Here is a 12,253-nt window from a genome sequence, read left to right on the forward strand (position 1 = left end):
CGACGGGAACAACACTAGGAAGGACACAAGATACCACAAAATGCAGTCAACATAGATAGATAACGATACCATGGTAATTGGTTTTATGATCATCCGTATTAGTCCCTTGGATATAGTTGGACATACATCGCCTTGTGAGCCTGAGCAGGCTGTGCAATTGTTTGTCACGGTATTCCTTATGATTCGACATTCTTCCCAGTATGTTTATATTGAGTCGCTGATGAAATGTGGCTGGGGCAGCCCTCCGCTATCCACCTGGCCTGATCCATGACATATGGTCGATGACTCAACTACATCGTGACTACTTATCGATAAAGCTACCCATGTCCCCTATCATGTACTCTCGACCGGAACACTCCTTCAAACATTCGCCTAAACATTCTTCTTATCTTTTGTTCATTGAGCAAAAGAAAAACTATGATCACTCGAATACATCTCCACATTCGCCAACAGTAACGGCGATCCGATCCACCGACCAATAACGTCACTACCCTAAAACGGCGGCACAGCGAGGAGTTGACAAGGCTGAACTCACCAACTCCACATCATGCCTGCCACCGGGAAACTAAGCCATGCGGAGCGAAAACGAGGTGAAGTTGTATGTGTCTCCAGGGAACAAGTGACAAGTCTCTCATCTCACATGGTCTTCAACTTAGGCTCTCGGTGAATTTGCCGAGTATGCCGAGAAACAGCAAGCCCACCGCTCCGGCCAAGTCGCACCCAGCGACAGCGGATATTCCACCGCCAGCGTATCATGCGATCTTGAGGACCATGCAGAGCTCGACATTCTTGATCAGCTAGGGCTATCCGACGCCCCTCAAACAGCCAAGCTTAAGGAGCTTCTTCTCGGTACAGGCGATGCCATCGAGGACAACCTGCAAGTGCTAGCGGGAAAATTACAAACACGCATAGATGAAGGCCACGGCGAAACTATCTTCGATCTCGGGTTGGAGGATGGCGGCGAATCCATGGGCTTCGATGTCGATCAATGGAAGACGGCGCTGCAGCGCCTGCGCGAGGCGGCCGAGACCATTCCCGCCTACTGCCGAGTGTTACTGGCCTACAACGTCGGAGGCTCGGAAGAATCGCATGTCACAAATGACCGGGTCCAGGGCGCCTGGGGCAAGGTCCTCGTGCGCCACCACGCTGACAATATCGAGGAGATGGCGGAGCTCCGGATTGCTGTAGTGGGGAATGTCGATGCTGGAAAGAGCACTATGCTGGGAGTGTTGGTGAAAGGTGGTCTAGACGATGGACGTGGTCGTGCGCGAGTAAATCTCTTCCGCCACAAGCACGAGATCGAGAGCGGGCGTACTAGCTCCGTCGGGTTGGAGATCATGGGCTTCGATAGCCGAGGCGAAATAGTTAGCAATTCGCAGGGCCGGAAACTTTCCTGGGAGGATATTGGCAAGCGCTCTGCTAAGGTCATCGCCTTCTCCGATCTAGCAGGCCACGAGCGGTATCTACGCACCACAGTGTTCGGTATGCTGAGCAGCAGCCCCAACTACTGTTTGCTGATGGTCGCTGCCAACAATGGTCTTATTGGAATGAGCAAAGAGCATTTGGGCATTGCTTTGGCCCTCAATGTGCCTGTCATGGTCATTGTCACCAAAATTGACATATGCCCGTCTCATATTCTGCAGGAGACCTTGTCGCAGCTGACCAAGATTCTCAAATCGCCTGGCGCACGCAAGATTCCAATCTTCGTCAAGGATATGGAAGAGACAATTAACACGGCCACTCAATTCGTCAGCCAGCGGATATGTCCTATCTTTCAAGTGTCCAATGTCACAGGAGAGAACCTCGATCTAGTACGGACCTTCCTAAACATTCTGCCCCACCGCGGGCAGTACGACGTCGCAGGAGCCTTCGAATTTTTGATCAACGACACCTTCTCTGTTCCTCATGTTGGTACAGTCGTCGCAGGTGTGGTCAAGTCTGGTGTCATCCATGCCGGAGACACGGTCATGGTGGGACCAGACTCGCTCGGCCAGTTCACCACCACCGTCATCAAGTCCATTGAGCGCAAGCGTATCCAGGTGAATGCTTGCTTTGCCGGCCAATCTGGATCTTTTGCCCTGAAGCGCGTCCGCCGGAAGGAAGTGCGCAAAGGCATGGTAGTGTTGAAAAAGATGGAGGAGCCTCCAAAGGTGTATCGAGAATTCGTTGCGGAGGGTAAGTCGCTTATTTGGGCTTTATTGACCACCTGCTAACAGAAATAGTTCTAATTCTTTCTCATGCAACTACCATCAAGCCTAAATACCAGGCCATGCTTCATGTCGGGGCAGTCAGTCAGACATGCTCGGTCATCGATATTGATCGCCCTTTCATTCGTACTGGAGATCGAGCGCTAGTCGCGTTCAGGTTCGTACAGCGTCCTGAATTCTTAGTTCCTGGGGACCGTGTCCTCTTCCGTGAGGGCAAGACAAAAGGACTGGGTATTGTTAAGAGCATCGGTTATGACCCAACGCAGCCTTTGAACCCAAACACAAATGATGGAGCCTCTACTCCTACGCCCACGATACCTCATGATTAACTGTTTTTCTTACGTTCTAGGGAGTTGCTTTGTTCTTTTTTTTTAATTCCTTCAAGCTTGATTTTGTTTTCGCCTGCGAAGCACTAGACATCAACCTTGGAAGTCAGTTTTGTTATTTTGGTGCTTTTGTTTCCCTGTTCATAAATTCCAATTGACTACAAGCTGATTATATGAGTTCTATCATTTTTTTGCATCTTCGTTGCTACATTTTGCTGTGGGATGAGGTCACATGATGGACATAACATGACGTCACTCAATGACACAGGCCCAGACGATCGCCGCTCTGTCGATCCAATTTATATCACTGGATTCTCATTCGCAAGCCATTGAGCAATTGGTGGAATCAAACTCGGTCTTACGAAAGACCGGGGATGATCCACGATCCATCTGCAGTCCACCATGGCCCAAAACCACTGACGTATTGAATAGGGCATCAGTCTGTGGGTTCTTAAAGCTTGACCTGCCCGGAACTCCCAAGGATCCAATCCACTTGCCACTTACATTTCGAGTGTATCTAGCATTACTATCATTCTCTTCCTTCACCCATTATACCCCATCTGCCGTCGTATTTTCCTCTATTATCAGACTCCTACCTTCTATATTTATTTGAACTATACTACAGCAAAACAACCATGGAGACAGTCAACAAATACGTCAACTCTGCTTCAACCGTCATTTGGGGCGAGAACGGCTCTCCCCAGACCCAACAGCACGGCGAAGAGCCCATCTCCGGTGTCCAAGGCAAAGGATGTGTCACAGACCCCTATGATGGCGGCAACCGCGATGGTAAGTACAATAATAGCAAAGATTTACGCAAGCCCCAGTTACTCGATTGCCACAACGCTATCAAAGAATCCCAAAACACAAAAATGTTCAAACTATCTAACCTCGCCCCGCAGAACAACCCGGCGCAATCCAATCAGACGTCAACACCGCACCCCAGTATCCCATCTTTTACAACAAACGATCAAAGTCCCAAGGAAAAGAAATTACTAGCATCACAACTCCACACGCCCCCACCTCCATCAGTGCCTGCACCAGCGTTACCCCCGCTTTACCTATCTCCAGTGGCTCTACTGAAGCCAGCAGAAGCAAAGACGACAATAGCTCCAGCTCCAATCGAGAACAGCGCAGCATCTCGCAGGTCGAAGGTGGCGCGAGCAGTGAATCTCCCCACCCATCCCGTCCTCAGGATGTGAGCAAAGAGGCGCTGCAGGGCCCGCAGGGTCCTGCGCCAAGACCTGCCGAGGACTTTGAGAAGGAGTATAGAGGCAAGAAGTCTGCAGGTAAAGACGATGATATTGAGCAGAGTATGTTTCCATTTTCCTGTACTTATATCCATCTGGCGATATTACTACTGATTGATGCTGACCTTTTCTCATAGGTTCTCCTAGTGAATCTAGCGAGAAGAGCAACGACTCGCCTTTGAGCAACATGTCTGAGTCTTCTTCTCACGGCAGTGGAAGGCACGGTACTGTGTCGAAGGTGAAGGAGAGTGTCAAGAAGCGTCTTCATCATTCGAGCAAATAAGTCGTGTCTTTGTCTAGATCGGATCTAAGAGCGGGTGTGCTTGCGACGAAGCCTCTGATGTCTAGGCATGGGGTTTGGCTTTTGTTTGAAGCTTTGATGTATCATACGGGATTGGTGATTTAACACACCTCATTTTTGATTTCAAGTGTATCATGATCCAATTGTGCTGGAAGTATCCAACCCTTTTTTTTCTTTCTAACTTGTTGGTGGAAAAGTCCAACTATCTAAACAAGTTTTCCAAGACTATAATTTGGAAACACATGCATTTGACCGACTCAATCTCAATCTCACATCCACGCGCCGGAGTAGGGTATCCCAAGTGTAAACAGAAGCAAGCAATCATTAAGCCATCTCACAAATTACTCGAACAACATTTTCAACTCTTCAAGCCTGTTCTTCCCCTTGTCAGCTTCACCATCATCGCCGCCAATCTTCAAACCAAGTGAACCAGCAATATTCATTTTACGCTCTTGCACGCGTAGCATGCGGCCTTCGATGGAATCCTTGACCACAAATCGCGTCACATGGACATCGCGTATCTGGCCCATTCGATGAACGCGGTCGATGGCTTGTGCTTCAATTGCGAAACTCCACCATGGATCCATCAAGAAGACATTGCTGGCGGTTGTGAGATTGAGACCTACGCCACCGGCACGTAGGGAGATGAGTAAGACTGTAGGGGCTGATTTCGAGGGCGAGGGAGCGGTAGTCTTCGCTGGACCACTGGTCCCTGGGGTATCATCTTTCAGGTCGACAATTTCATCGTCGGTAAAGCTGTCTGCTTTTGTGAATTCGGCTAAAACAGCGGCACGGGCCTTCTGGGGCATTGAGCCATCCAGGCGGAGATGCGAGATTCCAACTCGGGAAAGTTGTGGGCCAATCAAGTCCAGGAAGGAGGTAAATTGCGAGAAGACAACGGATTTTGTATTTGGAGGGATGCGTCCGAGGTGATTGATAAGGGCGTGAATCTTGGCTGAAGTGTGGGCGGAAGGAGAGAGGGGGTATATGCGACGGAGGGAGATACGTGGGGCAGGTTGGGAGCTGGTTGGTGGTGGGCCGCTCATCGTGTCGTCTGCAAAGGAAATTGAAGTTGCGGACGGATGTCGTACTACTTCAAAGGTATTCTTTGCATCCACTGGAGCACGACAGTTGAAGCATCGTGCCTCGACGCCTTTGTTCATTTGGTGTTGCAGGAAGTCTTCTAGGCATTTCTTACATGCACTATGCCAGCAAGCTGTTACTGCAGGATCGATCATGGGCTCTTCACAACAGATAGGACACTCGCCGCTGGACTCGGTTTGGATCTGCCGAAGAGCATGGGTGGTGAACTTAATCATTGTCCCGGACGTATCTTGAGAGTTGGCGTTGGCGTTGGCGTTTTCTGCCGTGAATTGGTTGATCAATTCTTGAAGATCCATATCGTCTTTGAACTCATTGGCTGCATCAGCCGCTACCGCTGCACTCTCTTCTTCCGCAACGATTGCTTTGTTGCGTGTCATTATAGGGTGACAGCAGGTCTGACGAAGACGGAGGATTTGAGCAAAGATGGTGCTGTAAGACTGCAACAGTGTGCCGGCCACGACATTGTCGTTGTAAGTTCGTTTCGCTCGGGTAAAGATGTAGTCGTAAATTTCTCGTTCTTGCTTTGGTAACTCCACTTCCTCAATAGTGACTGTCTTTTTGGGCAAGGGGACCAATGGCTCGCCCTCCGGGGTTTTCATCGATTTGGTCCGTCGAAGAACAAGTGGTTCAAGTACACTTTGCACGACGTTCAGGGCGCGGACGTATTCTTTGGATTCAAAGGGCACAGTGATGAACGTCTTCCAGAAGGAGAAATTGCTCCATGGCTCGACTTTTAGGAAACGCACCAGACTGAAGAGGTCCTCAAGGCGATTGACAATGGGCGTGCCAGTCAGTGCCCACCGATGGGCTGCCTTCAGCTCATAGCATGATCTAGCAGACTTAGAACGGCGGTTTTTGATCACATGGGCTTCATCAAGAATTATTCGGAAGAATTCCACAGAGAATAGACCATCATTGGTACTGGGTCCTAGTGCAGACTGGAGAGCGAGCTGACGGAATTCCGACAATACCACGCCATAACTGGTCACAATTACCTGTGGAGCTGTCGCATACTTGGATTCGCAGCATAATTCTCTCAAGTTGACAGCCTTGTCCGACCCGTAATAAACAAGAACTCTCAACGTCCCAGCTTTGAGTGCCTCACTTTCCCATTGAGAGATTAAAGATGTCGGTGCAACAACCAGAGTGGTATACGGCGCAGGCACCACCCCAGAAGAGTTCGGCATTCTAGCGAGGTCATTCACCGAGTTGAGACCATTCGAAACCCGTGGATCAGGCTCAAATCTGTGCGAATGAACCAGACTGAGCATCTCAATGGTTTTCCCCAGGCCCATTTCATCGGCAAGGATTCCGCCCCGGCAGTGTTGCTCTTGAGCAGGGAAGTCCACACTGAGGTCCCCTGAATACGGGTTGACATAAAAACGGTCAATGTTTTTGACTTTTGGCAAATCTTTGTCGTCAACGTCCTTTATAGGCCAAGTATATTCCTCCCACAGTGGATGCATTGACTTTTCTCGAGTTTGCTTCGAGTCTTTCTCTTTTGACAGCATCCAATGAAGGGCTTGTTGTTGGTACTTGCGCAGATCAAGGATGAAGCTAGGTGCTGGATCTGCCGCTGGCATATTGAAATCAAATGATTGGGCTTTTTGATACAGCGTGTCGAGTTGATCTTCTTCTAGTTCTTCGCCATCATCTTCGCCTGAGGAATCGTTGGAGTCCTTGTTTGACTTGGGTCTATTTTCCTTCTTCGTGCTGTCATATTGCTCTGCGATTTCAGCGGCACGAAGAATGCCATCTCTTTTGTGCTTTTCAGTAGTTGGGTTAGTCGAGGTAGGATGAAGACTGATTTCGTGAAACAGTTTCACTAGACCGACTTGGCGTAGTCGCAGATTCTTCTCTTCGGTGCTCTCCTTCTCTTCAAACAGTCCAGTGGACCTGTTATCATTTTTGTTCAGAGCAGCGAGTGCACCGCTTTGGAAGGCTTCCTTTCGCAAGTAAACTCGGAGTTGTAAGTATATGGTATCGTTAACTCGCACCCTGTCAGGTACAAATACACAGACTCCTTCAAACCGACAGATCTTCTGATCAATCAGCGTAGATACCCATTCAGCGGTCTCATGTGGCAGCCTTCCGATTTCTTGCCCCGAGGTATTCGTGAACCTAGTCAAGACATCACTTTTGTTGTTGGCAAATGCTTTGCCTCCTCGGCCACGTTTCATGGTTGGCTGTGATCGTTCACGCTCGATGTTGACGGGGTCTCCATGCTTGAGAAATCCCAAGCCACTTCTCGTTGCCCATCCTCCCACACCAAATGCGCCAACATATCTTGCTGGTGGCTGATTCCGCAACACCGATTCGTTTTCAACTGTCGTTTCAGGGCTAGGTTGTTCTCGAAGAGCGAGTTTCCGGCTTCTGGCCGGAGCGCTGCCATTTATCCGGACCGGCTTCTTCCATGATCCATCAAAGTATATGTTAACAGCTCGCTCAAGATTATTGGAAGCAGCTGATTGAATGGTTTTGATTGCATCGGCAGGTAGTTGCTCTCCCACGATACTGGTGAAAAGGTCGACATCGAAGCCATTTGCAAGTGCGCTTATTGTGGCATCATTAGTCCCTTCCTCGTCGATTTGTAGGTCTCCATTCTGGTGCAAAGAGGAAGCATGGGTAGCGTCTGCAATGGGCAACCCTAGGCTTTCTGTCGTTCGAATTCGTCTATGCGGCGGATCCCTTTCATTTTTCAAGTCAGTTGAGCTTTTTAGGGTGCGTTCAGGTGGCGGAATCTCGAGTGCGGTGCCACGGTCTGTCCGATTCTCTTCGTATTCCGGGCAATAAGGCACGGACGCGTCTGCATCTCGGGGTTCGGTGGGTAAAGGTGACGATGGAGTATCAGTGAAGAAACGCTGCCTCTTTGCTGGGCGTTGCTCTACATCCTCGCTCATATTGGCTGTACCATCAAGCTTCGTGGAGATGAAAAAAGAGTTAGGTTCTGGGAGACGCGCCGAGAAACGCGAAGTCAGGTGGATCGACGTCAGTAATAAGAGGGAAGTTGGAAATTGGGGTTGATATCTGCACTTTTGAAGACAAAAAAATCGTCATTCTTTAGATTCCTTCACTTTAAACCTTTTCAATTTAATTTCTAACAAATACAAGAAGAACGTTCTTCTAAATTCGAACAAGTCTACCCTGCAGGTGCCTGGGGCATCGCTGACAAAGATTGGCCGGCCGATGCCTATGCCCCAATCACATCCAATCTTTTCTTCAGAGCTTGTCGACTTCACAAAAAAAGATGTCTTTGCTCGAGATAGCTCGGCCATGCCAGGCAAGAAGGGCCTATAGGCTGTACCTAAGAAGCTTTCAATCACAAAAGCGACACCTCAGCTGCACACAATCCCTTGCCGCACCCATTACCGCAGAAGAAGTACAAGGCGCTCACAAATACTGCGTTGCTCTTCTCTCGTATGAATCACCGTCCCTGTGGCCCTTCAACCCTATTGAAGCTCCGGCAATGGAAACAAGTCCGAACGCTAACATATCGCTCTTCCCAAAGAAAATACGACCGCCCTTCCTACACAATGAGCACCTTCATCCCACGACATGCGCAATCTTTCTACATTGCGCTGCGCGCATTAAACGTCTCTCTCTCCATGATCCCCGAAACCACCTCTTCTCCTACAATAGGACTGATGCGACTCCAATTCTGGCGCGACTCGGTTACAAAGATCCTTGCCGGCACGCCACCAAAAGAACCCATTGCTATCTTGCTCGCATCTGCCATCTCCGAGCTCCACGAGCGCACGCAGGGCCGCGCGCGGATAAGCAAAAATTGGCTAACACGTCTTATTAACTCGCGGGAGCAAACCCTTACAAACGACCCATACCCAAATATCGCGGCGCTCGAGTCCTACGCTGAGAATACGTACTCAACGCTCATGTACCTCACTCTCTCGGCATTGCCCATGGCTTCGGTCACTGCAGACCACGTTGCGTCACATATCGGAAAGGCAGTGGGGATTGCGGCCGTGTTGCGTGGACTGCCGCTTGTTGCGTTTCCTGCGCCGTCTGCCCAAGCACCTCCTGGCGGGGCTGCGGGTTCTGCGATAGGAGGGGGTGCGAAGCAGGGAGCTGTGATGTTGCCTCTAGATGTTATGGCACAGGCTGGTGTTCGGGAAGAGGATGTCCTCCGGTATGGAGCCCAAGCTGAGGGTCTCCGGGATGCAGTCTTCACTGTTGCGACCCGGGCGAGTGATCACTTGATTACTGTGCAGCAGATGTTGAGCAACCTTCGGGCCGGTGAGGATGTCGGTCATGACTTTGAGCATGAAGGGGAAGAGGGCCATGAATATGACATTTCCCCTGGTGTTCGGAGTGGCGAGTCGCCGCTCGATGAGGTCAACAGGGCATTTGGCGTTTTCCTGCCGGCAGTTGGCACACGCCTGTGGTTGGATCGCCTTGAGAAGCACGACTTCGATGTTTTCAGTCCGGAGTTGCTTCGATCAGACTGGAGACTTCCGTGGAAGGCTTACTCGGCCTATCGGCGGAAGTCTTTAGAGTGATGGCATGTAGGTCGTGTATAATGTTTGTCCTACACACTTCGGACCAGGACCGTTCGTGGCTTCTTTGTACACTAGATAAGAAAAACAGTCGTCACCATCCAAAAATGAACGGTAAATGATGCCTACACTGATCCCAGGAATTGTATTGTCAACACAGGATTTAGAAATAGTGTTCATATGGAGGAATCTTTTGATACAAGGCCTGACTAGGTCTGCGAGTGATTATGTATGTATGTAAATTGTGAGAAAGCCCAAGCCAAAGCACTTGTACGCGGCAAAGTCTTTGTGCAACATTAGAAACAGTAAACTGCACGACGTTCATGATCTACTTCTTCTTCCTTTCTCGTCTCTGCTTCCGCGAGCTAACAATCAGACGTCGCTGAGCTAGCATGACAGCGTAGCGCTGGATTTTGTCGCGCCTAAAGATGCAGGTTAGTGTCGGCTTTTTTGGATGGATAGATCAGAACTCACATCAGGAAGAATATCGTAGCAAAGACGAACGGTATTGCTATCTTCCAGAAATATCTACCCAAGTCAGCAATACGTCCAAAATGAAAAGCATTGAAAGGCTTACCCTTCGTTGTTATCGATTCCCCCGAAATGCGTGAAGTTCATTCCGAAATAACCCTACAACTATTAGATACCTTCTCAGTAGATTCAAGCCAAACATACCGTCAAAAACGTCATAGGAAGATAAAGACAGGTCACGAGAGTAAGCTGCTTCATACTTTCATTCTGATAGGCACCTGCACAGCATATTAGTTTGATTTTTTCATGAGTCGCAAACAAACGTAACGTACCAATGGTGTTAAAGATGAGGTCAATCATGTTATCAGCGTTACGCCGCATCTGATCGTACCCTTCAACAATAGTAATGCAATGGTCTAGGGCATCGCCTAAGTATGTATGGCACATGGAGCTGATCGTAACACTTGTGCCTCCAACACTCTTCAGATTTGGCGTTACAATTCCGCCATTCGGGTGGGGTTCAACGGGGTCTGCAGCGCCTGGGCTAAGGGGATTCCGCAGCACACCAAAGCCTGGTGTGCCGACAGGCTCCGACCGGTGATCGCGGAGAGCATTGATCACAGCCACCATAGGCTGCATGGAGTTTCGCAGAACAGCAATCTCAGATGTCAAAATATACAAAGATTTTGACTGTTCGATGTCAGGATCAGTCAGGACTTCTAGCTCGAGGTCTCCGATGGCATCTTGATAGGCCATCGTGACCGGAATCGCAAGGTCAATCACGGCGTCGAGAATAGCCTGCAAAAGCATACTGGCATCGCATGACTGTCGAAGAATAGTCTCTGGCGAAGTGAGACGCCTGACAATCGGCGCTTCGATGTCATCGGCGCTCGTTTCGAAAAAGGACGTCACCGTATTGTCGGCATGTAGGAAGATCGAAACTTGTTCCAAGGTGACACATAGTCCTTTGGCAGCAAGTGCAGCATGGCGTTCCATGAACTCAATTCGATCCTCGTTGGGACCACCGCGGTATCGCTGAAGAGTCCTGGCAGCCGTTTCTGTGGCGGTCCCAACATTTCCAAAGTGGGAATTCTGTTTTGGAACTTCTCCAAGGCCAGGACGAACACTCGATCCGTACGTCGCCTTCTCCTTGCACTCCTGTCTTCCGGAGGGTTTGAAGCGGAAAATGTCCTTCAATGCCGCAATGATTACATTCCACTTCGTGGGTCGCTTCAACGAAATCGAGCTCTTTTCACTAATCACGGAGCTTTTCCGGTCCCTTGATTTCCATCGACTGACGGGAGTTTCCTCCTCATCTTCCGAATCAGAGGAGTCCTCTTCTTGTATCTTCACCAATTTTTGCAATGTCAGTACGACGAAGGCATGGTCTGAGTACCAATCCGCTTTCGTGCGATTGGTAGTATGGACAACATCCTCAATTGCAAGCCGATGCAATCTCTTATGATTTCCAAGAATCTTGATCACATCCCAGCTCAACCCATTGACATTAATCCACCGGCATTGCACCCAGGGCTCTCTCTCCCGCTCCAGAAATTGCTCCAGTGTGTCATTGTCCAGCTCATACTGCCGCATTTCATGTTGTGAGAAATCCACCACTGTAATCTGGCAGCGTCGGTGTAGGTCTGCGGGTATGTTGGACGCCCATTCCGACGTGAAGGGCGGTAGCGGCTTCGTTGGGTCAATGCCAGGCTCGGTTCCTGGCTGCCAGTTGGGATCTTGTGCAAATCCTTCGGGGTGGTATGAGCGGGCAGTATTGCGTCTAGCTCGGCGTTTTGTCGTCTCGGTGGAGTTCACTCGTGCTGCTGTGGTGAATGCGGGAGACGAAGTTTCCTCTCTCTCCCTTCCTGTCGGAGAGACTTGGGAGCTGACCGACAGGCGAGCGGCCTCGATATCGAGATCAAGTCGTGGGGTACCCTGCTGTGCATAATCAAGCGAGTGCACGCTCATTTTCACGGCTCATTTAGACGCGCACATCCAATCGCTTCGGTGGGACGACGGGCTTTCATCGGCTCCGAAATTCAATGCGTTGCAACTCAACGATATAAATCCCGAGCTAGGGGAT

At 49.7% G+C, this 12,253-nt stretch overlaps 5 protein-coding genes across 5 annotated transcripts; 3 read left to right on the forward strand and 2 right to left on the reverse strand.

Annotated features, from left to right (window-relative positions):
* Positions 1 to 547: 547 nt before the first annotated feature.
* Pdw03_3248 (Translation elongation/initiation factor/Ribosomal, beta-barrel) lies at positions 548 to 2,536 on the forward strand (the record flags this gene model as incomplete). The annotated part of the gene is made up of 3 exons (XM_014676894.1): positions 548 to 598; positions 657 to 2,175; positions 2,223 to 2,536. 3 exons carry the CDS (start codon positions 548 to 550, stop codon positions 2,534 to 2,536), a joined length of 1,884 nt encoding a protein of 627 aa, XP_014532380.1.
* A 632-nt stretch (positions 2,537 to 3,168) lies between these two features.
* Positions 3,169 to 4,066, forward strand: Pdw03_3249 (Solid-state culture expressed protein (Aos23), putative; the record flags this gene model as incomplete). Its single annotated transcript, XM_014676893.1, has 3 exons — positions 3,169 to 3,322; positions 3,436 to 3,846; positions 3,921 to 4,066. The coding sequence occupies 3 exons, from the start codon at positions 3,169 to 3,171 to the stop codon at positions 4,064 to 4,066; spliced, it is 711 nt and encodes a 236-aa protein (XP_014532379.1).
* Positions 4,067 to 4,425: 359 nt separating this feature from the next.
* Positions 4,426 to 8,088, reverse strand: Pdw03_3250 (DNA repair protein rad5; the record flags this gene model as incomplete). The annotated part of the gene is made up of 1 exon (XM_014676892.1): positions 4,426 to 8,088. One exon carries the CDS (start codon positions 8,086 to 8,088, stop codon positions 4,426 to 4,428), a length of 3,663 nt encoding a protein of 1,220 aa, XP_014532378.1.
* Positions 8,089 to 8,435: 347 nt separating this feature from the next.
* Positions 8,436 to 9,702, forward strand: Pdw03_3251 (Squalene/phytoene synthase; the record flags this gene model as incomplete). The annotated part of the gene is made up of 2 exons (XM_014676891.2): positions 8,436 to 8,605; positions 8,697 to 9,702. 2 exons carry the CDS (start codon positions 8,436 to 8,438, stop codon positions 9,700 to 9,702), a joined length of 1,176 nt encoding a protein of 391 aa, XP_014532377.2.
* Positions 9,703 to 10,027: 325 nt separating this feature from the next.
* Pdw03_3252 (CorA family metal ion transporter, putative) lies at positions 10,028 to 12,138 on the reverse strand (the record flags this gene model as incomplete). The annotated part of the gene is made up of 5 exons (XM_014676890.1): positions 10,028 to 10,121; positions 10,174 to 10,227; positions 10,277 to 10,329; positions 10,375 to 10,448; positions 10,503 to 12,138. 5 exons carry the CDS (start codon positions 12,136 to 12,138, stop codon positions 10,028 to 10,030), a joined length of 1,911 nt encoding a protein of 636 aa, XP_014532376.1.
* Between the last annotated feature and the right edge of the window lie 115 nt (positions 12,139 to 12,253).

The sequence above is a fragment of the Penicillium digitatum genome, chromosome 1 (assembly GCF_016767815.1).
Source record: "Penicillium digitatum chromosome 1, complete sequence".
Classification (NCBI taxonomy): Eukaryota; Fungi; Ascomycota; class Eurotiomycetes; order Eurotiales; family Aspergillaceae; genus Penicillium; species Penicillium digitatum.